The sequence below is a fragment of the Castor canadensis genome, chromosome 13, assembly GCF_047511655.1.
Source record: "Castor canadensis chromosome 13, mCasCan1.hap1v2, whole genome shotgun sequence".
NCBI lineage: Eukaryota > Metazoa > Chordata > Mammalia > Rodentia > Castoridae > Castor > Castor canadensis.
In genome coordinates, this window is record NC_133398.1 from 5681670 (window position 1) to 5703930 (window position 22261).

Here is a 22261-nt window from a genome sequence, read left to right on the forward strand (position 1 = left end):
AACCAACTCCCCTTTTCTGCTTAAACTAATTCAGGAAGCCTTTGGCCTTGCAGCTTAGAGCCCTAAGATGAACACGATCCTGCTGTTCAACCTAGGTTTCCACAGTGACCCATGCTGACCAGGCTCCCACTCTGTAGCCCTGGGCTATTGCCCACCCTCTTGTCTGGAATGTTCCCTCCTCTGTCTCCCTACCACCTTCTCAACGGATCTCTTCTTGCTGTGCCACTGGACGCTCAGGTTTTGTTTTGAGATAGGGTCTCACTATGTAGCCCAGGCTGTCCTTGAATTCTTGATCTTCTTGCCTCAGTCTCCCGATTGCTGGGATTACAGGCACGTGCAGCCACACCCAGCTTTGACACTCAATTTTAAGGTCACTGTTTTCTGCCATAGTGTCTCCACCCTGAACCAGAAGTCAGCTGAGGGACTCTCTATACCCCACCCCTCAAACTTCCCCAACTCTTAGGCTTTGTCTGGCAAGTTCCCTGTATCCAAGAAGAAAGGTGGTACCTGTGGCTGCAGGACCCCAGCAAAGTCCCCCAATGGCAGACACTGGTACAGCATGAGCTCAGCTTTGCCACCTTCCTTTCCTGTGTGTGGATGAGAAGGATCACCAAACATCTGCTCCACCTACTTGCTGGGCCACCTACAAGCAGTGCCCTGAGTGCACCCACAGCCAGGGACCTGGCTGCCCACCAGCAGTGCAGGATCAAAGACACCACCCAGCTCAGAAATGGGTCTTTTATTTCCTTATCATCGGAACTGGTCCACGTTGTTGCTTGTTCCCCCTACATCCAGGGGAGGGACAAGGCCCACAGAGGTGCCTGTCATCTCAGTGCCAAGGCCCTGCTGTCTGCTGGAAGAAGGCCCAGGAAAGGAGGAAGAGTGCCAGAAGGAAATGCCAGGGAGTCCTGGGCAGAGGCTGCCATGGGTCTGGCCACCCGGGGATTCCTGGGGCAGGATGGACTAGAATAGCAGCCAGGCTTCCACACCCTGGGGCCTCCCTTATAGCAGGTGGAGCCCACAGGGCCAGTTTAGGAAGTGTCAGAGGCTAACTGGGTCAGCAGGGGTGAAAGGGGAAGGGTGGCCTATCTGAGGTTCTATGACCCAGGCCCCTTCAGATGTTAAGGGCCAGTCCTTAGGGCAGGTCACAGGCTGAAATGGGGCTGGGGCCAGAACAGGAAGTCCTCTCCATGAGACTGCCGCAGGCCCAGATCCTGGAAGGGAAGAAAGTTTTATCCCAGTGTCACGGCCAGGAGTGGGTCTTTGCTCTTCCAGCCTTGGAGGTCCTGCTGAGGCCTCAAGGGTCCAAGGGTTCTTAGGTCTCAAATGCCACTGCAATGAGCCCTCCTAGAACCTGTTTCTTGGTCTGCCTGGTCCCCAGCCATTAGAACTGCCGAGTGCATGTGTTGGGCGACCAGAGTGGGGCAGATGCAGTGGACTGAGGCAGCCCGCCCTGGGACTAGGGGCCCTGGCTCTCACTGAGCGCACTCCAGATTTCTGTGGATGTCCCCTGAGTCCCCCAGGTGTTAGCCCTGCTTGGGCATCTGTTCTCTGGATTGAGAGTAAATACGTTCGCTCTGCAGGGAACTTAACATGGCAGGCCTCACCCAGCACTCGCAGGGTGCCCAGTACACAGCTGGCTCTCAACAGCTGGGGACTAACTGTCATGTGTGGGTATGCACCGATGGTCCTGAAAACACAGGTACATCAAATGCAAACATGTGCCCATGCACATATGTGAGGGTGTGGATGTTACTGTCGCCAGAGTGTTTGTGCTAATCCATGTACACACACCGAGATGGCCATGCACACAGGGCCACCGGGAAGGGAGTGTGAGCATTGTCACGGGGCACACGGCAGCCAGCTCTGGTGCATGTGTGCATCTGTGTGGGCACGTGGGGGGGCAGTAAACATCAGGTGGGGGAGCACGTGGGGGAGGGGCTGAGGCCCTCACTGCCAGCTGGCACAGTGCTCAGGCAGGCTGTACAGAATGGCCTCCAAGTTCTGCTTGTCGGTGCGGATCTCAGCAAGGTCACTCTCGAAGCCCTGAATCTGCAGCTCCTGCTGCACGGACTCCTGCTCCAGCTGCTTCAGTTTCTGCTGCAGGGCTCCCTGTGAGCCCAGCTGTAGCCTCAGGCCTTCTAGTGCCCTCTGGGTCTCATTCAGGGCCTGGGCGGGGGCTTGATGGGTGTCCAGCGACCCTGCAGAGGGGCACAGACAGCTTCAACAGGAGCTGGCTTCCCACAGGCTTAGACCTCCAGGAGTCTGACTGTCCACCAAACACCAGAAAGCAAGGCGACCAAGGGGCTGTGGGAGGGCGTGAGGGCCTGGGCATCCCACTAGGCTCATGTGCAGACTTGGGAACTTGTCTCTCTGGGTGGCCCTGGACAACTACTCACTTCTGTGGACACTGTGCTATTACTGTCAAAAATGAAGCCCTCACCAGACACGGTAGCTCATGCATGTAATCCTAGCTACACAGGAGGCAGAGATCAAGAGGATTACTGTTGGAAGCCAGCCTCCGGCAAATAGTTCCGAGACCCTATCTTGAAAAACCCCTCACAAAAAAGGGCTGGTGGAGTGACTCAAGCAGTAAGAGCACCTGTTTAGCAAGCATGAGGCCCTGAGTTCAAACCCCAGTGCCACCAAAAAATAAAATAAAAAAGTGAGTCCTCTTGGGGCCCATTTCCTCATCTACAAACAGTGTGTGAGAGAGGACACATGGTTCCTGCTGCAAAAGTTCACAAAGAGTTTGTAGATACCACCTGTGTGCAGGTGCAGACAGGACTGGGGAGGCAGATGGGGCAGCAAGGGATGCAGGTATGGAAAGCAGGCAGTGGAGTTCCAGCCCTAGTTCTTCTTCTTGGGGTCAGGGCTTCCCTGAGTGTCACCAAGCCCTAGACAGAGGTAGAGCCAGGTACTCACATTAGAACTCAGTGTGGTTCTAATGGACTGCCTCCCTACTTGCCTCTCATCACCTTGTCATTAGATGTGACTTTCAGGTGGGAGAGTAAAAGGGGAGTAAGTCCCAAGTGGCTTCTAATCCTACCAGATCCCTCTGGGTCCCAGGGTTCCCCAGGACTCTGAATCTCTCAGACAAGGAGGCTAGTTCTGAGGGCAAGAAGCAGGGAGGGGCTGTTATGGTTTGAGTATGAGATGTCCCCAAAAAGCTCATGGGTAGAAGGCTTGGTCCTCAGCTGGTGAATCGAATCATTGAGCAGTGATTGGGTCATGAGGGCCCTGACCTAATCAATGGATTAATCTGCTGATGGATTCACAATGGGATGGTGTCACCAGGAGGAGGTGGAAGTTTTCAGAGGCAGGCCTGGTTAGAGAAGTAGACCACTGGAGGAGTGTCCTTGGAGGCTGTATCTTTTCTGAGCCCCTATCTGTCTTTCTCTGTTTCCTGGCCATCATGAAGTGAGCAACTTTGCTCTGTCACACCCTTCTGCCATGATGTTCTGCCTCACCGGGGCACAGAAACAATGGAGCCAGCTGACCATGGACTGAAACTACGAACAAAAATAAAGACCTTGAGAGGCCCCACTGTCATCAAAAAGTCCAAGCAGCCCAGCCTATGAAGAGATTCCCAAATAAGTTACAACCACGATCCTACCTGTCCAGGCTCCCCAGGGCTCCCGGGGCCGGGGCCGGAAGCACGTTGTTCATTCCCACAGCCCCGGTCAACTATAACGCTAGCATGGAGCTTGATGAGTGAGTGCAATGACCACAATGGCTGGTCAAGGGGTCTACACTTGCACAGCGTTCCCTCCCTGCCAGGCGCCAGGTATAGGTCAGTGGCTATGGACAGGAGACGCCAGAGTGGCTTGTGAACCACAGCTGTCTGGTTGATTGGCTGTGGAACCCTGGGCACATTATCTAAGCTCTTTTTGACTCAGTTTCCTCACCTGCAAAGTGGCAAGAGATTAACTGCCCTTGTGTCAGAGGTTAGTGTGAGACTCTTGCAAGGTCTCCTGTGGCCCACTGTCCAGACAGACACAGGACATGCAATGACGCATAATGATAGTGAGATTTCATGCTGTCACCCGAAGTGAAACAAGCCAATCGAGAAGAGCAAATTCCGTGTGAATCACCTTGGGTGACTTACCTAGAGAAACCAAGCCATAGAAAGGAAATGATAGGTGCCAGGGGCTGGGGACGGGGGTGGAGGGGAGTTAGTATTTAATGGGGCAGCCTTTCAGCCTGGGAAAATGGGAAGGTTCTGGAGATGGATGGTGGCAGTGGTGGTACACAGTGTGAATGCTCTTAGTATCACTGCGATAGCTTGGATCTTGAATGCTCAAGTGTCCCCCAAAGGCCCACATCCCAAAGGTTTGGTCCCAGCCTGTGGCATGATTAGAAGGTAGTGCAGCCTTTCAGAGGTAGGGCCTAGTGGGAGGAAGTTAGGTCATGGGGGGGTTCCTGCTGCTTCCAAGGCCACCATGATGTGAACAGGCCTCCTTCACCATGTGCTCCTGCCATGAGGGACTGTGCCCCAATAGGACCGAAGCAACACGGGGTCAAGCAACAATAAGCCAAAATAAATCTTCCTTTCCTTCCTTCCTTTCTTTCTTTCCTTCCCCTCCTTTCTTTCTTTCCTTTCCTTCCTTCCTTTCTTTCCTTTCCTTCCTTTTCTTTCTTTCCTTCCTTTCTTTCCTTTCCTTCCTTTCTTTCCTTTCCTTCCTTCCTTTCCTTTCCTTCCTTCCTTTCCTTTCCTTCCTTCCTTTCCTTTCCTTCCTTCCTTTCCTTTCCTTCCTTCCTTTCTTTCCTTTCCTTCCTTCCTTTCTTTCTTTCCTTTCCTTCCTTTCTTTCCTTTCCTTCCTTTCTCTTTCTCTCCTTCCTTCCCTCGCTCCCTCGCTCCCTCCCTCCCTCCCTCCTTTCCTCATTTCCTTCTCTCTCTCTCTCTCTCTCTCTCTCTCTCTCTCTCTCTCTCTTTTCTTTCATGCTAAGGATCATATCCAGGGCTACAACTCCAGCCTACCTTTCTTCCTTTTAAGTTGATTATCTCAGGCGTTTTGTCACAGTAACAGAAAGCTGACTGGCACAACCATCAAACTGTACACTTAAAAATGGTTGTAACAGTAAATTTAATGTTACCTGCATTTTATCACAGTTTTTTTTTTAAATGCATGCTGTTCATTTCAGCCCAATTGCTCTGACACATGAGGCCTCTGGAACCTCCATGCAGGGTGAGTGCTGTCTTTCAACCATAAGGCCTACTTGTTGAAGCCCAGCTGGAATTTTCCCTCCTTCCTAAGAACCACTGCTTGGTGACTCTCACCACAAATCGTGCATTGTGCTAAGCACTTCCTAAATTAGCATCTGTTACTCCCATTTTACAGACAGGGGAACTGAGACTCAGAGAGGTGGGTGACATTGCCCAGGGTCTGACAACCAAGGACGAGCCACATCCAGATTTGAACCCTGGTCTGTCTAATTCCACACCAGTGCCCGAACCTTAGGACCCCTTGTTTCTGGGATGTTCTTTTAAACCCTCCACTACTGGGCTGACCTGTGCATCTGGGTTGCAGAGGTGTTCCTGCAAGTGGTGCCTTTCCTGCATCTCCAGTCGTGCCTGACTACAGGCCCTGGAGGCACACAGAGTTATTCCTAGTGAAACCACATGTAAGCACACACCCTGCCTTGCACGGGGACCTGAGTGGTTTCATTTAAAAAAAATTTTTTTTGCAGTACTGGGGTTAGAATTCAGATTTTTATGCTTGCTAGACAGGTGCTCTACCACTTGAGCCACACCCCTATCTCTCTTTGCTCTGGTTATTTTGGAGATAGGGTCTCTCTTTTTGCCCAGGCTGCCCTGAATCTCAATCCTCCTATTTTAAGCTTTCCAAAGTAGCTGAGATGACAGATATGTACCACCAGGCCCAGTCATTGGTTAAGATGGGGTCTCTTGAACTCCCTGCCCTGGCAGGCCTTGAACTGAGATTCATTAGACATCAGCCCCCCAAGTTACTAGGATTATAGGTGTGAGCTGCTAGTGCCCAGCTTACAAATGCTCTTGATGAACTATGGGTGGGGGGGGTGGGGAATGGTGGGATGTGGACCTGAGAGAAGTTTCTCAGGGCAGTGGCTCATAGGAAGAAGCCCCCAGAGATTCAGTCTTGGTGGTGGTGGTGGGGGGTTCCTTACCCAGCTTGGCCAACAGCTCTGACAAGGCCTTGATGTCCTTCTCCAGGGAGACTCGTGATGCCCGGATCTGCTGCTCCACCGTGCTCAGCCCTGCACCCACCTGGGAGGAGGAGGGACAGTTGAGTGGCTCCCTCCTGGCTGCCAGACTAAGGGACTGGTATGGAACCCTGGCACACCTACCTGCTCAGCTGTCTCCAGCTCCTTCTGGCGTATTCCAGAGATTTGCACCAGCCGGGAGGCCTGCTGGAGTGTAGATTGTGCCTGGCCAGCCAGCCGACTGGCACGGCGGTGCCCCTGTTTCCTGTCCCTCAGCAAAGCCTTGGTGAGCTGAGAAGAGTGAGGGATAAGTAAGTCCTTTCTGAGGTTGGCTGGCCTGGGAAAAAGCAAGACCCCAATCTCCAAAATAACCAGAGCAAAAACAGCTGGAGGTGTGGCTCAAGCAGTAGAGTGCCTGCCTAGCAAGTGCTAGGCCCTCAGTACATATATGTACATAAAAAACCCAAAGAAACAAGGAATGAAAGGAAGAAGAGCTAGAGGTAAGGGTAAAGCGAAACAAGCCCAAGCATGAGTCCTGGTTATGAACCCAGCTGGGCCTCAGTGTCCTCACCATGCTCTGGAGGACAGTAATGACAGCTATGTCATGGGGACCTCTGGCAGTTAGTAAGTGTGGAGTGCTCAGCTCTGGACACCAGGGCAGGGGCAGATCTCAGGGTGTTGAACCTATAGAAGGGCACCTCTTCCACGGCAGTTCCTCTATGGGCTGGACCATGGCTGTCTCCCTGACCCTGACCTTAGCACTGTCCTTGGCTAACAGCTCTGCTTCTCTGCTCTTCTTCTTGGTGCTGGAAGAGAGCGATGCGGCGCTTCCCAGCATCCTCTCTGCCTGCCGGGTCTTCTTTTTTGTGTCAGCCAGGAGCCTGTCCCTGATGTTGCCTGCCTTCCTGTGCAGCGCGGCCTGGTCCCTGCGCTGAGGAAACCGCACTTGTATTCCTGCAAACCAGCAAACATGTGAGGATGTGTCAGGAGGACTGGCCTCCCAACTGACAGCCCACCCAGCCATCACTAAAGACGCCTGGCCAACTCTAGACAATGGGAGTGGAAGTCCAAGTGCAGGAGATCTGTGTGTGACCCTCTCAGTCTCACCCGGCAGAAAACAAGATGTCACTCAGCGAATTATAAGATGTCTATTATATTACGGTACCATTAAACTCAGGAAACCCCACGGACCAGGGGAGCGGCACAGCTCAGTTCATGGACCAGGTGGTCCAGGAACTTACTGTGTTATCGTGGGTTGGCAATCCTTCTGCCTCTGCCTCCACGTGCTCAAATTATAGGCACGAGCCACCATGCCTGGCTCAGCTCTACGTTTTCACTACCATCTACTTCAAACAAAGCTTTGAGCTCCGTCTGTTAACAGATAAACCCACAGTGAGATCACTACAGTGAAAAATCAAGTTCTGTACAGAACTGGAGCAGGGAGGATGAGGAAGAAAGAGGAGTGGGACGGATCGAATTTAGGTAAGGACATGGTAGAGACCAACTGCACTTTATCACCAAGATCCCAAGTGGCCAAGACAGAAGAGGAAATGTCCCAATTCTCATAGATTTTACTGAGTAAGAAGTAGCCTCCCCCCACCATGGCAAAGAGAAATACTCCTACCCTTTTCCTTTCCTTGCTGACAAAATTCCAAGGGAAGCTTATCGTAAGAGTTCTGGCAACAGTAGATAAAAGTCAATTTATAGAAAGGATCAAGACTTCTTATCTTATCAAGACTTCTTATCTCTGGCGGTATATCATGGAATAGTTCTATGCAAAAATTAGATCCCTTTTGCTTCCTGTGCATAAAACTGGTGTCTCCAGGGCTGGGGGTGTAGCTCAGTAGTACAGCACTTGCCTACCAAGTGGGTTCCATCCCCAGTACAGGAAAAAGCAAAACAAAAACGAAAGCCCTAGAGTTTCTTATAGAGCACTGATACACGTCGGGGGAAATGTGAATTCCATTTAAGTCGAGAGAACCAGGTTTCTTTATTACAAGACTAGGGACGTTAATATTCTAAAATGTGTGTTGTATGACCTCCAGAGAGCGCTGCAGCTGGAGACATTTCCTAAAATTTGAACACACACCCTCCACTAGTAGAGCCTGAAGGAACAGAAGCCACAAATAAAGGTGGAGGAGGCTTCTCTCTAGAGCACAGAGGATATCACAGACACCCATGGTGCATCAGGACGTGAAGGGGAAGAATCTCAATGCTCAGCTCTGACGCAGGGATAGATAAGTGCTTCCTTTCCTCAGTCTACCCATCTGTAAAATGGAGGCACTTAGCTTTGTTTTCCTAAAGCACAAAGGAGAACTGGTCTGACATCAGCCCACATTCCCTTCTAAAGAGAAACTATCCCCTTCCTGTAGTCCCAACTCAACAAATGGACCAAGGCACCCATATTTGTACCAGGTAAGGAGCCCCTGGCTAGAATGGACTACACCAGGCGTGGACAGCCAGTGGCATCAGTTCTCTTCCCACCTGATTCTGAGGGGCTCTGCATGTGGTGTGATGCCACTGGTGGGTAGGGAGGGTGGCCAAATGGGCCAGTACCCAGTGAGCAGTGTGTGACATAGGGAGATACACAGCCATGAGAGAGGTCCTGAGAGGTGCCTTAGGCACACATGACTGCCCATGCCTGCCCTGGCAGAGGCATGTCAGGTAGTTGCTGGGACATTGTACATCCCACAGCCCAGGGCTCAGCAGGGCACACACACCTTCCAGGTCAGCCAGCAGGGTCTTGGCTCCCATGACAGTCACTGTGGCAGCCTGAACAGAGGAGGACGCCTGGGTCAGGGCAGCTGTGGCCTCCTGGTGCAGCTGGAGAGAGGAGAAGCAAGATTGGGTGGCTGCCTGAAGGTGGGTCAGGTGAGCACCAAACCCACAGCTCTCAAAACACCCCCACAACTCTGCACTGCATCACACTGGTTACCAGGAGTGCCTGGTCTGTCTGATTATACAGGTGCCAATCCCTAAATCTACCCCAAGAAGACACCTGGACCACAGAAGCTTCGAGGAAAATCAGAGCACAGGACATAATGGGACGAGGGTCGGCCATACTGCCTCTCTAAACACTGAGAAGTCCAGCCAGTGGCTGTGAAATGGCCAATATGGCTCTTCCTCACAGAGAGGCCGTGTCTCCTCCACGGTCACCTGCACTAGGGGCTTAAAGAAAGTGTGGTTCATCCACGCAATGGAATATCCTCCATAAAAGGAAACTAAGTATTGATCCATGCTACAATGGAGGAGAACTACGTCACAATAAATAAAGGATGTCTGACCCAAAAGGTCATATGTCATGTGTCCACTTCTGTGACACACCTGCGAGAGGTATGTCCACAGAGGCAGGGAGCAAAATGGTGTTGCCAGGGGTTGGGGTTGGGGTGGGGAATGGGGAGAGTACGGGTTTCCATTTGGAGTGATGGGAATGTTCTGGAACTAGATGGAGTAGGGGTGCCAGACACTGTGACTGTGCTAAGTGCTGCTGAATGACACACTTGAATAGGGAAATTTTATGTTTCACTGCAAATAAATAACATGGGTTGGAAAAGCCACCAAGCCTGCCTCCTTCTTACTCCAAGGTGTAGCTGGATGGGAAGGAGGAAGAGGGTGGTGGTGGTAGCGGGCAGGCACCTGTACACGGGGTCTGGCCCTGATTGTTGTACTACAGCTCTTGGAGGGGTCTGGGGAGTCACCCCTCTTCCTGGCCTCCTCACCTGTGTTGAAGGTAGTGGACAAGATTAGGGGGTACAACTGGGGTCCCCAACACAATACTCTCCAGGTTTGTGCCAGGCCCTGGGCCCAGCTCCTCAGATACAATCTCCCTCCTCTCAGAGAACTAGTTTCTCGTGTTTGAAGGACACCGAGGAGGCTCCCAGAGTAGCCATGTTAGTATGTGGTTGGGTAAAATACCAACCTAAGGGAGCCCATGTGAAGGGTGTAGGGGAAGTCCATGCTTTTTTTTTTTTCAGTACTGGAGTTTGAACTTAGGGCCTCCATCAGCCGTTTTGGTTTTGGTTTTTTGTTTTTGTTTTTTGTTCTTTTGTAATGGGTTTTTCAAGATAGGGTCTTGGGAACTACTTGCCCAGGCTGAATTTGAACCTAAAATTCTCCTGATATCTGCCTTCTGAGTAGCTAGGATTACAGGCATGAGGCACTGGTGCCCAGCTTCTATGCTCTTTTTGTAAGTCTAAAATTATTCCCAAATGAAGAGTTTTAAAACAATTATTTTAAAGGGGTCATCTTAAATTTTGGGGAGTGAGGGTTTTGCTGGGGTTTGAACTCAGGGCTTTGTGCTTGCTAGGCAGGTTCTCTACCACTTGAGCCACGCCTCCAGCCCTACAGAGGTCTTTTATACTTAATAGGATGGCAACCACTGGCCAAGGGAAACCCACTAGCCATTTTCCTTGAACCCCCTGACCATCTAGGGGTCTCTCCTCGACTGTGAACATCAGGCTATGTGGCTTAGTGCTGTGAGTCCCAGGGACAGCTCAGAGCAGGTGTCACTAATCATGAGCTCAGGAGGAAAGAAATAACAAGAACCATCCAGGTGGAGCTGACACTGAGGGAGGGTGGTGGACCTGTCCCTGGGCACTGTCCTCCGTCCATCCGCCTGTCTATCCCGTCTCCTCTCACTTTGACTCCCTTCTCAGGAATCAGAGTCCTCTCCTTGACTTGGCTGTCTCTGAGGTCCTCTGGAGTTTGGATGAGGCACCAGAGAAATAGGAAGAGATACTTCCTGTCTTTGTCCTCATCCTCCACCCATAGGTACAGATCCTTTTCCAGGGCAGTTGCTACCTCCTCCAGGTGCCTGCTTCAAAGGACAAGAGCTCACCTGCGTGCAAGGCTCCATCTTCTGCAGCACTGCCCGGGCAGAGGCCTGCAGGGCTCCGGTAACCTCGGTGGCCACTCGCTCTCTCGATGCAACTGTCTGCTCCAGGGCCTGCACTTTCAAACCCAGGTCCCTGGCTGGGGACTTCTGAGGCTGCGGGGAGACAGTGGGCTCAGCTGGGGCCTGGGGCCCACTCTCCACTCTGCCAATCCATAGTCCAAGCCTCGGTCCCTGAAGACCCAGAATGCCTGAGTTTGGGACCTCCCCCAGAGGCAGACAAGGGGGGGGCGCTGAATATGGCCCTAGGAAGCAGAAGGGTCATTGCAGAGACAGGTTGGGGACCTGTCACTGGAGACTCAGACCGCAACCCCATCAATTTCCAGCTGTGTAGCCTGGGTATCTTCAGAGAACTCACCTGCCTGACCGTATTTCCTCAGTTCCAACTGAGACTCCCTCCCCAGACCTGCCATGCTCTGTCTGAAAGCAGGCCACATCCTTCAGAATCAGAATTTTGGGGACTTTATTAAAGCAAACGGTGCAGAAACAGCAAGTGATCCACCCCTCGGTGGCATTTCGGCTGACCACGTTAATGCCTGTGAGTCTCACCTCACACGTGTGGAAGGGCAGTAGCCTGCGGCAGGAAGTCTGGGTCAGGCTGTGTCCCAAGGGCATTTGGATCAGCTTACCACTTTTATTGTCTTGGTACTGGGATGGAACCCAGGGCCTTGCACACACTAAACACACGCTCTACCACTGAGCTGTACCCACCCCGCTTCAGCCAGCTTTCTGCTTTATTACAGCTAAATTTCTGAGCTTGGGGATTTCAGGATTACTGAGCAGACAGGCTGGTCTGGATGTCTGCAGAACTGATGAGTATAGGCTGATGGGCTCAGAGTGGATGACCGAACCCCCTTCAGTCCCCATTCCTAAATAATAACCGATTGGGCAAGGTCCATGGGACCCTCAAGGTCACTGAGGCTCAAGGAAGGAAAGTTCTTGACCAAGGTCACAGAGCCAGAGAGGCGAGCTAGGATTTCATTCCCTGTCCTTCTGGTGTCCTTGCTAATGTCACCAGAATGGAGGAATCTCCATGTCATTATTGTAATCAGAATGAAGTGCTGAGCTCTGTTAAGTGGATGACTATTTTTGTTTGTTCGTTTGTTGTTGAGATAACACTACATAGCCCAGGCTGGCCTCGAACTTGCACTTCTCCTGCCTCTGCCTTTACAGGTGTGCACCACCACACCTGGATGTATTCTCATTTTAATTAACTGCTATATTGTCAACAATAACCCACATCCCCTGCCTTGGCCTGAACCCTGGTTTCTCTAGCCACTAGAGTGCCCTCCTCCCCCATGCAGAGCTCCAAGGACTCCAAGCTGACCAGTGCTCCAGGAGCAGCCAGTGAGGCAATGTGCAGAGATGCATCACCAATGACTTGCTGCACACCGGCCAGCAGCCTCTCAGCTTCGAGCAGCACCTCTGCTACAGCTGTACCCAGAGCGTTGTGGGCTGACTGAACCGCCTGGTACCTGCGAGGAAACAGTCCAGCATGGCCAGTGGCTCAGGCTTAGGGCTATCTCTCCCCATCACTGTCTGGGCCCCTGACTGGAGCTCTTGATTTGCCCGGGCCTCTCCAACTTCTTGGGCAGAATCAGACTGTGTGGATTGGTCCCCTATTGCTCTGCAGCTTCCAAATTAGCTAGAAAGGCAGTGAACAATCCCATTCTTCTCTCTCCAGTCAGCCAGTCCAGCCACTTTGCTCTGAGAGGGCCCCTGCTTGGCTCCACCTGAGAATCGCATGTTTTGGAAACATCTGGCTCCTCCAGATGAATTGCAGAATCAGCCAGGTTGGATGGCCCAGGCTGGTGACCTTGGGCGTGTCACTCTCCACTGGCAAATGGAGAGTGGACTTCATGAGTACTACATTCCTTTAGCCCTCAAGGCCTTTGTTTCTGTCATCAACAAGAAAAATGGGTTTCCTGTCCTGGCCAGTTGTCCACACCCTGACCCATCATGGGCACCACTGGGTGGAGCCCCGGCTTCCTTCCCACCCTTCACCTTCCCAGAAGTGGAGGTACTCCTGTCCCTGGGGGTGGGTCATGAAGACCTCACCCTAGCCATGCCAACTGGTTCAGCTGGGCCAATCAGATTCTCTCATCTAGGAACAACTTGGGACTCAAACAAGATACCCTGGAACTTAGAGGGACATAAGGGGCCACCCAGAGCAAGAAGCCAGATTACCTGGTCTGCAAAGGCAAAGAAGGAAGCTGATGCCAGGGAAGGGCAGACGTGCTGCCCTGGGCATGGGGGTGGGGAGGACACAAAGCCTGCTGCAGAGGAGGGAGGGATTTGCTGCTCCGGCAACTACTTCGTGTCTCCTCTGTCAATAGGCCTGAGATCCTGTGGTCCCCTCCAGATGGGACATGGACCCCAGAAACCATGACCAACCACAAAGAACAGCAAGACTCAGGAGTTGTCAGTTCAGGAACCACCAGCCAATGGCTGGGCCTTGTAGGCTCATGGAGGCCAACCCTAAACTTCCACCCTCACCTGGGGAGGTCTCACCTGTCCTCCAGCTCCCGCTGGGTCTCCAAGGCCACTCTGCCATCCACCAGACTCCAGAGGAGCACGGAGCTGCTGTTGGAGGCGAGCAGGGCCCGCTGTGCAGTGGCTTCAGTCTTGGTGGCAGTGTCCCTGTGGCTGTAAGAATTGCCCCAAGACCATTACCACAAGCCCACATGGATGGGGTGGGGCTCAAACCACATCCCCACTCCACAGGCCTCCTGCAGGACAGATGCCTTTCTACCTCCTGCCTGCCTGGCACATGGTGGAGATTGATGGCAAGGGCACTCCACAGCCCTGCTCCTGTCACACATCTGGTACACCTGTTGTCCCAGCACAGGGACTAACAGGACCTTTCATCACACAATAAAGCATCTCAGTTGGAATGATAAATTGCACAGGCACCACAGAAGAGAGTGGTCAAGACAGCATGGGTTTGGATCTTGGCTTTAAGACTTCCAAGCTGTGTGTCCTTAAGCAAGTCATCTGACCACTCTGAATCCATTTCCTCATCTGGAAAATGAGGGTAAGGTTCCTAGAGGTAAAGGGGAAAATTGTTGGGCTGGAGTGTGTGGCTTAAGTGGTAGGTAGAGTTCCTACCCAGAAAATGAAAAAAAAAAAAAAAGGGAGGGAGTGAACTGCTACAGAGTCTCCATTTTTAGGATCATAATCTATTTCTTAAAAACAGTGGATGAAACAACCCAAACTTCTATTAATGGAGAGCTGGGCATAGAAAATATGGTATCTCACCACACTGAAATATTTTATACAGCTACAAAAAAGAACAGAGTACTGATCCATGCTTCAATGTGGATAAGCCTTGAAAACGTGATGCTATGTGAAAAAAAGCCACACGCAAAAGCCCACGTTACATGATTCATTCATAAGTGCCCAGAACAAGCAAATCTACAGAGACAGAAAGCAGGTTAGTGGTTGTCAGGGGCTGGAAAGGTTGAAGAGAAATGAAGGATAAGGAAAAATGGGTACAAGGTTTGTTTGGGGGTGATAAAAATGTTTTATATGGCTGCGTGCAGTGGTTCTTGGGAGGTGGAGATCAGGAGGATCAACTTTTTCCTGGGCAAAAGTTAGTGAGACCTCTTTTCAACAAATCAGCAGGGCTTGTTGTCGTACACCTGTCACCCCGGCTATCTGAAAGGCACAGATAGGGAGGACTGCAGTCTGAGCCCAGCCTTGGGAAAAAAAAAATGCAAGACCCTACCAGAAAAATAGCTAGAAGGAAAAAGGATTGGGGGTGTGGCTCAAGTGTTGAGCACCTGTTTAGCAAGCACGAGCCGGAGTTCAAACCCCAGAACTGCCAAAAAAAAAAAAAGTTCTAAATTACTTGGGATGGTTGTGCAACTCTGGGAATCTACTGAACCCGCTGAATAGTACAGTGTGTGAGTTGTGTCTTAATAAAGCTTTTTTTTTTTTTTAAAAAAAGAAAACCCTAAGAAGATCAGGTGCTTTCCGCGGAGCAAGCTTTGCCCTAAACCTCTGTGCCTATGCTCTCCTCCATTCCTGTCCTTCCCATACTGGTGACCTTTGCTCCCTACCCAGCAGCTCTTAGACTGATCTGATCCCAACTCCTGGTAGCTGACCCTGACCTGAGAGGTCCCCTCAGAAAGGCTGGGTCCCTGATGATTGTGGGGTGCAGACCCCCCACACTCTGGGACCTCAGGGCTCACCTCCTGGCGAGGGTGCGGGCCTCTGTGGCCAGGTGGGTCCAGTTGGTGGGCTGGCCAGGCCAATCCTTAAGAATTACCTTTAGAGAAAAGAGGAGGGAACTGAAGGTCCACCCTGGAAGGGCCAGCACCACATCTGGCTAAACTAAGGGGCAGAATGGGATGATGCCAGTAATTTTATGAATGTGCAAAGCTAGCCACAAAGTGGGCATTGGTGGGCAGAGTCCTCAGTACTGAGAACGATGCTGCCTGCCCCTTGCTGTGTGCTCATTGTCTCCTCGGAATGCCCTTTGTTCTTTGCAAACATTATCTCCATCAGTGCAGGAGGCACAGATGATACTGAGCCTCCCAATAGACATCGAGGCATTCCTACAGTCACCAGGGCAAGGGCTGGACTGGGCCAGGACCCATGCCCAGGCTCAGTGGGGAAGGGCTGGGTACCAGAGATGTGAGCGCTGAGGCTGCATGCCGGATCTCCTCCTCTGAGGATGCCAGTGTCGCTCCCAGCTCGGCCAGCTGGATGCAGGTCTTCTGGGTTCTGTCCCGGGCACACTGGGCACTTGTGCTCAGCACCCGCAGCTGCTCCTGGGTGGCCTTCATGGCACCCTCAAGGCCTGTCATCTGTTCCAAGAAGGTTTCTCGAACCCCTGCAGAAGCCCACAGCCCCAGGGTCACAGAATAATCGAGATTCCACACTAAAGTCCCCAACCTGGGTGCTCGTCTGTGCTCTCCACGTTCCCTGGCACAGCTGAACCTCATCGCCAACCAGGGTGCCAACAGTGAGTTCCAAAACAAAAGCATACCCATTTTACACGTGTAAAGGCTAAGACCCAGAGAAGGCAGATCACGACCCTAGGTCCTACACACAGCAAGTCAGCCACAAACGAGGTACTGGAAGGGACCCAGGGGTTCTCAAGCAACAGTGAGCAATTCTGGAACCTAACCCAGTCAGTTCAGTAGTTTCCAACAAGGCTCATGTGTGTACATTTTAAGACCTGCCATCTGATTGCTCCCTCTTTTGATAGTCCTGCTCAACCCTGTCTGGCTCCTTAAGGAATTTAGGGCTTGTAAACATAAATTTCCACAAAAACAATTAATTTGTTTTCAGCACTTTCTAAATTTTCACATTCTACCTGGCTTTAGCATCTTTTTTCTTTGTCACTCATTTATTTTTTGTGTGCCAAGCACCGTGCTAGACACATGGCAGGTGAGGAAGACCCAGATGCTTTCCCAGGTGTCACCTGGAACAGCGCCTCGGTAGTTAACCTGCTGGGCAAGTGATTAAATGAGTGACCCCAGCACTGGATTTACAGTCTGAGTATGCGTGTGTAGGGGGCGATGACGGAGATCGGTGTTAATACAGCTACAGGTGGGCTAGGAACATTGAAGGGGAGGCCTGTGGACAATAGGACTCTATCCTGACAGTCCTCAGAGCATCAATGAGACCAAGCTGAAGACTATATGAAGGGTTCAACCACCCTGCTCCCCCTGTACCTTGCAGCAAATGGTAGCCCTGGTAGACGTCCCCTCGTGGGGCTTCCCCCTGCAGAATGTCTAGTGGACCCCAGGGACTGCTACAGTCAGAGCCCTGCAGCCAACTTTCCATCATTGTCAGCCTGGCTTTCAGCTGGGCCACCTGGAGAGGACAAGGAAGGACAGGTATTTGAGGCTGGTGGCCCCAGCAAGCCTGCTGGACACCTCCTGACTTCTGCTTGGCCAGCCTTCCTCATGGGTTCCCGTCTCCAAATTCTACTCTGGGGCTCTCTGCTAAGGTTATCAACCAAGAGAACCCACCAGCCCATCCCTTGCAGCTGTCCCTTCCCTTCTCACAGGGCAGTCAGTGCCCGCTGACAGCCAGCCACACCTCTGACCTACTGTGAGAGGGAAGTGCCAAGCAAATTCCGTTTGTCCTGTTCATTGTGTTCCCAGCACTTGACACACAGCCTCTGCTATGGGCACCTGTTGCCTGTGTGTGTGCCGTGCCACACCCCTGGTCTCCTGCTTTTAGCCATACATATGGTGACTGCATTCGCAGAGTGTGTGTTATCAGCCTGCGGGGTCACGAGTGCCTACAAGGCTCGGGTCACCTCAAAACCACCCTCCGCAGAGGGTTCCAAGTCCTGTCCTTAGTTCCAAAGTCCCGAATGCTCTGACAAAACCAAGGCTTATTCGAGGGCAAATTCTGACTCCTACTCATTGGGAAACAAACCTGCTCTGGGAAAGGCCGCTCGGGGGCGGGGAGGGGGCGTGCTATTGCCCATGTAGAACTGTGAACGAGCCGATGGGGCCGCCCACTAGCCCCACAGGGTGGTAGCTAGCATTCAGCACACACCACCTTCCCTCTGCAATGCCATAGGTTCCGGAAAGCCCACTGGGGTCCAGGAAGGGGATGCAGGCTGGAACTCCCTTCATTTTGCAGTAGGGGAGGACACTGAGACTAACCACAGCTGCCACCCACCTAGGTGCAGGACAACTGATGGGGCCAAGGAAGGAGAAACCCAATGGGTTGACCCAGGCTCAAACTCCTGACTCTGGTACCACCCACCCCCTACTCGAAATCCTACTTGCTCCCAGGATGGCATCACTTCCCCACAAAGAGCCATTTATCATCTCATTCCCACTGAACCCGAGGAGGTATGAGACCTCAGTCCAGGGGGATCTGAAAGGACATGTAACAAGACCAACTTCTGCCCTGTCCACCCAGAACAGGGATGGGCCAGGTGAGGGCTGGGCAGGGATAGCATGGGCCCAGAGGCCCCTGGATGGGCCAGGGAGAAGCTGGCTGTAAGTCAGGGGAGATGGTGACCAGTAGGTGGGGGAAGGTTGACAGGCACATAGGCCCAGGAGCTGTAGAGAAGCAGGTTGTCCCAGCACCCATGGGGGTTGAAATGAACAGGAAGGTAGACAGGCCTGGTCAGGCCCAGGCTGGGCAGCTTACCTGCTCCTTTACCAGGGTATAGCAGGTAGGGCACTCCTGGCAGTGTGTGCTGTCCGCCGTGAGGAAGAAGTTGTCGTGGCAGCGGTCACACTTGTAGCCCACGAAGCTGGGCCGGCACACGCACGTGCTGTTCTCATGGCACTGGGCTGAGACGGCGCCCAGCGGGGAGCACCTGCAAGCTGGAGGTACAGTGGTGCTGGGCACCTGATGGCCAACCCCACTCTGTGACCTCCTCTCCATCCACACCCCCACCTCCCACACACACCCAGCACCTTCCGCTACTCCCTGGTGGCCTAAAGTGCAAACTCCTGGGCTCTTCCCTGAAGATTCTGGTCAGGTCAGAATGGATGACTGAGCCTCATTTATGTCAGTGTACCTAGGGACTTGAGGACCAGCCAGGTCTACAAAGTGCTAACACAGCCCAAATATACAAGTGAGGAAACTGAGTCATACAGAGCCTCAGATGGCTCCTCACACATGGGAATTCAGAGGTGACTTCGGGAACGAGATTCTCAACGTGGCACTCAGACTCTGCCACTCTACACACTTGCCTGCTCTGTGTTTCCATGGCCACGCTTAGAAGCCCGATGCTGTGTTTGGCCATCATCTCCCCTACGACATAATCTTGCCACTGGCCACCTTTGGCAAGGGACCTTGGCCCTACCATCTGACAGCCTGGAAGGACAGAGCTCTCTTACCCCGGCAGCCCTTGGCAGAGAAGCCGAAGAAGCCCAGTTCACATCTGTCACAGGCTAGGCCTATCACACCAGGGCGGCAGGGGCATTGCCCAGTCTGGGGATGGCACTGGTCCTTCTGGGAGCCCAGCAGGTGACAGTTGCAGCTGCCAACAGGAGAAGAAGGCAGGTATGAGGCTGGCTGCAGCCACTCCTAGCCCAGCCTGTGTAGGCTGCAGCCATTCAAGGAAAAGCAGAGTCTCACAGGATACTTACCCAAAAAAAAAAAAAAAAAAAGTTTGTGGGGACAATATGTTTTAGAGGGACTGTAGCCTTCTGCTATTAAGTCACAATGCAATCGGTATGCCAAAGGCTCTGAGAAGTCCTGAAAGGAAGAAACCTGCTTGCCTCCCTCAGCCGCTCCCTAGAGTCTTCCACTGTTCCCTAACGTACTACTATGGCCAAAAAGGCCACCCAGTGACGGGCATCACTGAGATGGGAATCAGATACCAAACCAGCCACCTGCCCACCTGGACATCCCTTAGAGCTGCTCTTGGCCTGTGTCCTGGACTGGCAGGGCCATGAGCCTGATATCAAGGGACTGTCTCTCTGTCCCCCTTTGGTGAAGGGCATGGTGTACCTGGCAGTGGTTCTGGGGCAACACATCCCAAATCAGGTCCCTCCCTGGAGGCTCTGTGGGGCCTTCTTCTATCCTGGTGAGACACCCAAGGCACCTACAGCACCACCACCTACCTCCGGCAGCCCCTCCCGGGCTGCAGGTCATAGAAGCCAGGGCTGCAGTGACTGCAGTCCCTCCCAGTCACGTGAGGAAGGCAGGAGCACTGTCCAGTCACTGGGTCACAAGGTGTCTGCACACTGATTGAGCCCCCAGGGTGGCAGCTGCAGGCTGTGGGGAGCAGGAAAGGGTGTGTGGGGGGAATAATAGATCATCTGCTCAAATGCTGGGGGTCCAGCAGAGGCTGAGAAACTGGGGGAACCCTGGAAATGGTTCTCATTCAGCCCAGATCCCTAAGCCCCTCTGAAAAATGGCCAAGGGCCACGCTCAAGTCTCAACCCCTTCGCTGTGTCCTTGGAGAGACGGCTCAGAATAGTCATGGCTCTAGATGGCCCCTCTGTGTTTACCCTGAGCCCTGGTGGGCTGAAGAGGAAGCCAGACCTTGGGAGAGATCGCAGGCAGAGCTCTGCACCCCCAGTCTTGGGTCACATGCCCCTGGTTTCCCATCCAGCACAGGGCAGCATCTTGTTCTTGGCCCAAGTAGAATTTTCTGAAGGGGGTCCCATGAAGCAGGGATCAGCAAGGTGTGGGCAGGTGCCATGTGGACAAGGGCTCTGGGGCAGATTAGTTAGGCAAATACCAAGTTTCTTGTTAGCAGGACTTCTGGGAATCTAGTACAGGCTGTGCATGCTGCTGTCTGATAGGGGACAGGGCTGAGTGTTAACAGATGGTAAGGAAGGGTGGAGGAGGAAGGACAGACCATGGCCCTGTGATCCCTGAGTCAGCCTTATGTGCAGATATAAGAAGAATGCTACAGAAGGTACCAAAGCAGGGGGAAGAACCCCAAGACCAGAGTTTCTAAGATATCAAGGTGGAACAGACCTGGAGAAGAGTGAATCCTTATTCTTTTGCGGGGAGATAGAAAAGGCAAGGCCTTCTGAGCAGCCAGGTGGCTCTGGGAGCTTCCTTAGCCGTCCATCTGGGCACTGGGCCCCACCCCACAATCTGGGCACTGGAGACTCACATGTGCATTTGTCTGCTGGTCGTGGGGCCAGGGCGTCCCCATAGAAGCCCTCCTGACAGCGCTCACAGTGGGCCCCCGTTGTGTTGTGCAGGCAGCGCAGGCAGCTGCCAGACCAGGGATCACAGTTGCCCACGGCATTGGGATCCACGTTCCCACTGCACTGACACTGGCGGCAGGGCTGGTGGGGTCCAGAAAGTCCCAATGGGTCCCCAAAAAAGCCATCGTCACAGCTCTCGCAGCGCCGCCCTGCATGAGAAGGGAGCAGGGGTGAGGCACACTGGCCAGCAGTGCCCCAAGGGGTAGCAAATTCTCCAGCAGAGCATGGGCTCAGGGTCAGGATGACCTGTGGCCAAGTCCCAGAGGGCTGCCCATCAATTGTGCATCCTGGGAAAGCCACTGTGCCTCATCTGTCAGGTAGAGGGGACCTAGGCAGTGACCTCCAAGGACCGTTGAGAGGGCTCAGTGAGACCACAAAGCACTTAACTCAAAAGTGCTCAGCAGTGGATGTCACCACCTACTCATCTTCATCATTGTCACCATCACCATCACCTCATCAGCATCATGCATCTCCATCATCACCTTGACCATTATCCTCCTCATCTTTGTCACCACCCTGATGGTCACCTTCATGGGCACCTCTCTGTCACTGCAGTCATTGTCATCCTCCTCACCTTAGTCACCATCTTCATCTTCATCATCTTGGTCACTGTTATTTCAACGTCGCCGTCATCAGCACTATCTCCACCTTCATCATCACCTTCATCATCGTCATAACCATCCAGTGTCATGGTCACTCTCCCTCCTGCCATCCTCTTCCTCGCCTCCTTCGTCTCCCCATCTCAGCTGTGACTACACTTCCTTGTGCCGTTTCTGGCCCCTTTGCCCCTCCTGATTCCTGGGATTTCCTGAACTTCCTTTGGGATGTTCATTTCAAACACCTGCCCTGCCTCCTGAGGTGGACCTGGGTCACTTCCTCTTCTTTCAGACCTCAGGGCCACCATGGGCCTCAGAGGAGATAGTGTGTGAGGCGATTTTTGGAGGGTGGTGGCCTGGGAGATCCGCTCTGGACACAGATGGGGCATACAAAGACATATACAAACTTTTATAAACTTGTTCACCATGTGGTATTAGCCATTCTTTGCAGACCCACCCATCCTTCACTTCTCTACATGAAGCAGGTGTTTCGGGAGGGGACCTACCGCCATGGTCCCCTGGGTGGTGAAAGGATGGGAAGGTTAGGTTGCCTTACTTGCTTGCATTATTGGGGTTCCTAGTTGCATTTTTACACTGCTTTACTTGTAAGGATATGTACTAATTTTGTCATTTAAAAACACATTTATCATTGTAAAGAATAATTGTAGGCTCCCTGTGTCCTCAAGACTCGTCCATTCTCTTGAAATCAAGTTTATATTACTGATGGCAACCTTGACAAGGGCAAGGAGCAGTGCTAAGGAAGAAAAGGAAAGAAAGGAAAAGGGAACTCTGACCAGAATTCAAGGTCAGGGCAAGTGAACCTTTGGGGTTCTGAAATATAAACAAAGTCAGGAAAAGGAAGATGGAAGCTGAAGGTGATGAAGCTGGGTTTCCAGAGCTCACCAGTCATGCCCCTGAACAAGGTGTGGACA

The 22261-nt window shown here is 52.5% G+C and overlaps 1 protein-coding gene across 1 annotated transcript in view; it reads right to left on the reverse strand.

The window, feature by feature from the left end:
• Positions 1 to 724: 724 nt before the first annotated feature.
• Lamc3 (laminin subunit gamma 3) overlaps positions 725 to 22261 on the reverse strand; it is a 58342-nt gene continuing 36805 nt past the window's right edge. The window contains exons 14-28 of the mRNA XM_020165599.2: positions 20637 to 20882; positions 19630 to 19783; positions 18901 to 19043; positions 18203 to 18381; positions 16759 to 16900; positions 15706 to 15911; positions 15268 to 15344; positions 13586 to 13720; positions 12402 to 12549; positions 11021 to 11170; positions 8904 to 9006; positions 6938 to 7137; positions 6328 to 6474; positions 6148 to 6247; positions 725 to 2201 (exon numbers count right to left, since the gene is read on the reverse strand). Of these exons, the coding sequence (XP_020021188.2) occupies positions 1951 to 2201; positions 6148 to 6247; positions 6328 to 6474; positions 6938 to 7137; positions 8904 to 9006; positions 11021 to 11170; positions 12402 to 12549; positions 13586 to 13720; positions 15268 to 15344; positions 15706 to 15911; positions 16759 to 16900; positions 18203 to 18381; positions 18901 to 19043; positions 19630 to 19783; positions 20637 to 20882 (2381 nt within the window). The 3' untranslated portion in view covers positions 725 to 1950. The remainder of the gene's footprint in view (positions 2202 to 6147; positions 6248 to 6327; positions 6475 to 6937; positions 7138 to 8903; positions 9007 to 11020; positions 11171 to 12401; positions 12550 to 13585; positions 13721 to 15267; positions 15345 to 15705; positions 15912 to 16758; positions 16901 to 18202; positions 18382 to 18900; positions 19044 to 19629; positions 19784 to 20636; positions 20883 to 22261) is intronic.